At 42.2% G+C, this 1,005-nt stretch overlaps 1 protein-coding gene across 1 annotated transcript; it reads left to right on the top strand.

Moving 5' to 3' along the window:
• The first annotated feature begins 298 nt into the window (after positions 1 to 298).
• On the top strand, positions 299 to 583 carry LOC101576719 (c-Myc-binding protein-like). The gene has a single exon (XM_012517444.1). It carries the CDS (start codon positions 299 to 301, stop codon positions 581 to 583), a length of 285 nt encoding a protein of 94 aa, XP_012372898.1.
• Positions 584 to 1,005: the final 422 nt, after the last annotated feature.

Below are 1,005 nucleotides of genomic sequence, written 5' to 3'. Positions count from 1 at the left end.
CCTAGCACCCATCTTCATCAAAATACTAAATAGCACCAGATTTATAAATACAGGTTTGCCTACACCTCCTTCCCTCCTTTGCAATGGATGGAGGTCCATGTAGCGACAACAGCAGACGTCAGCAAGGACAGGGAGCAGCCAGAACACATGTGAACTGCAACAGCAAGCTGAAAATGTTACAACTTTGGAAAACACGTTGGCAGTTTCTTATAAAGGTAAGTACAGAGCAGCGCAGATCCGAGCCTGCCTGCCATGGTCTCCAGTCTCCAGCGCCAGCTAGGCCGTTGCCCCTGTCACTATGGCCCATTACAAAGCCTCTGACTTGAAGCGCGAGCAGTTCTGGATGTACTTGGAGAAGTTGGGGGTGCTGGACACGTTGACCAAGGTGTCGATAACCTCATATGAAGAACCAGAGAAACCTCCTAGTGTCTTGGATTTTTTAAAGCATCACTTAGGAGCTGTTACCCCAGAAAATGCAGAGATTGAGCTGCTTTGTCTACAATTGGCAGAAATGAAAGAGAAATATGAAGCTACCATAGAAGAAAATTTAAAAAAACCTGAAAGTAAAGCTTACTCAGTATGAAACCACCTCAGGAGGAGAAGCGTGCTGAATAGGATTCTTCTCATTTGAAAAGACAATGAAAAATGGTTTTGCATGACTTCATTAGTTTGTATAGTATATAATCCTTTCTGAACAGATACTAAAGAACTTTTTTTTAAATTTATTTGTTTGTTTGTTTATTTATTTGTGTGTGTGGCCAGCTCAGCCCACCAGGGGGCGGAGATGGCTGGCATGTGGTGCTGGGGATTGAACCGCGGTCCCTGTGCTTTGCTTAGCTTAGCTTGTTCTAAGTAGATGCTTTAGACCACTGAGCCATCTCACCAGCCCCCTAAAGAACTTTTAATATGTTAAATTCATCTCTCACACTTAAATGTTATAAACACATATACTCAGAATCACTAATAAAAACTCAATACAACTTTCTTTGGATCTTAAAGTAAGAG

Source organism: Octodon degus, unplaced genomic scaffold (assembly GCF_000260255.1).
Source record: "Octodon degus isolate 3935 unplaced genomic scaffold, OctDeg1.0 scaffold00178, whole genome shotgun sequence".
In the NCBI taxonomy this organism is placed as follows: Eukaryota; Metazoa; Chordata; class Mammalia; order Rodentia; family Octodontidae; genus Octodon; species Octodon degus.
Note: the sequence above shows the minus strand (reverse complement) of the source record. Positions and strands in the feature narration are given on the sequence as shown.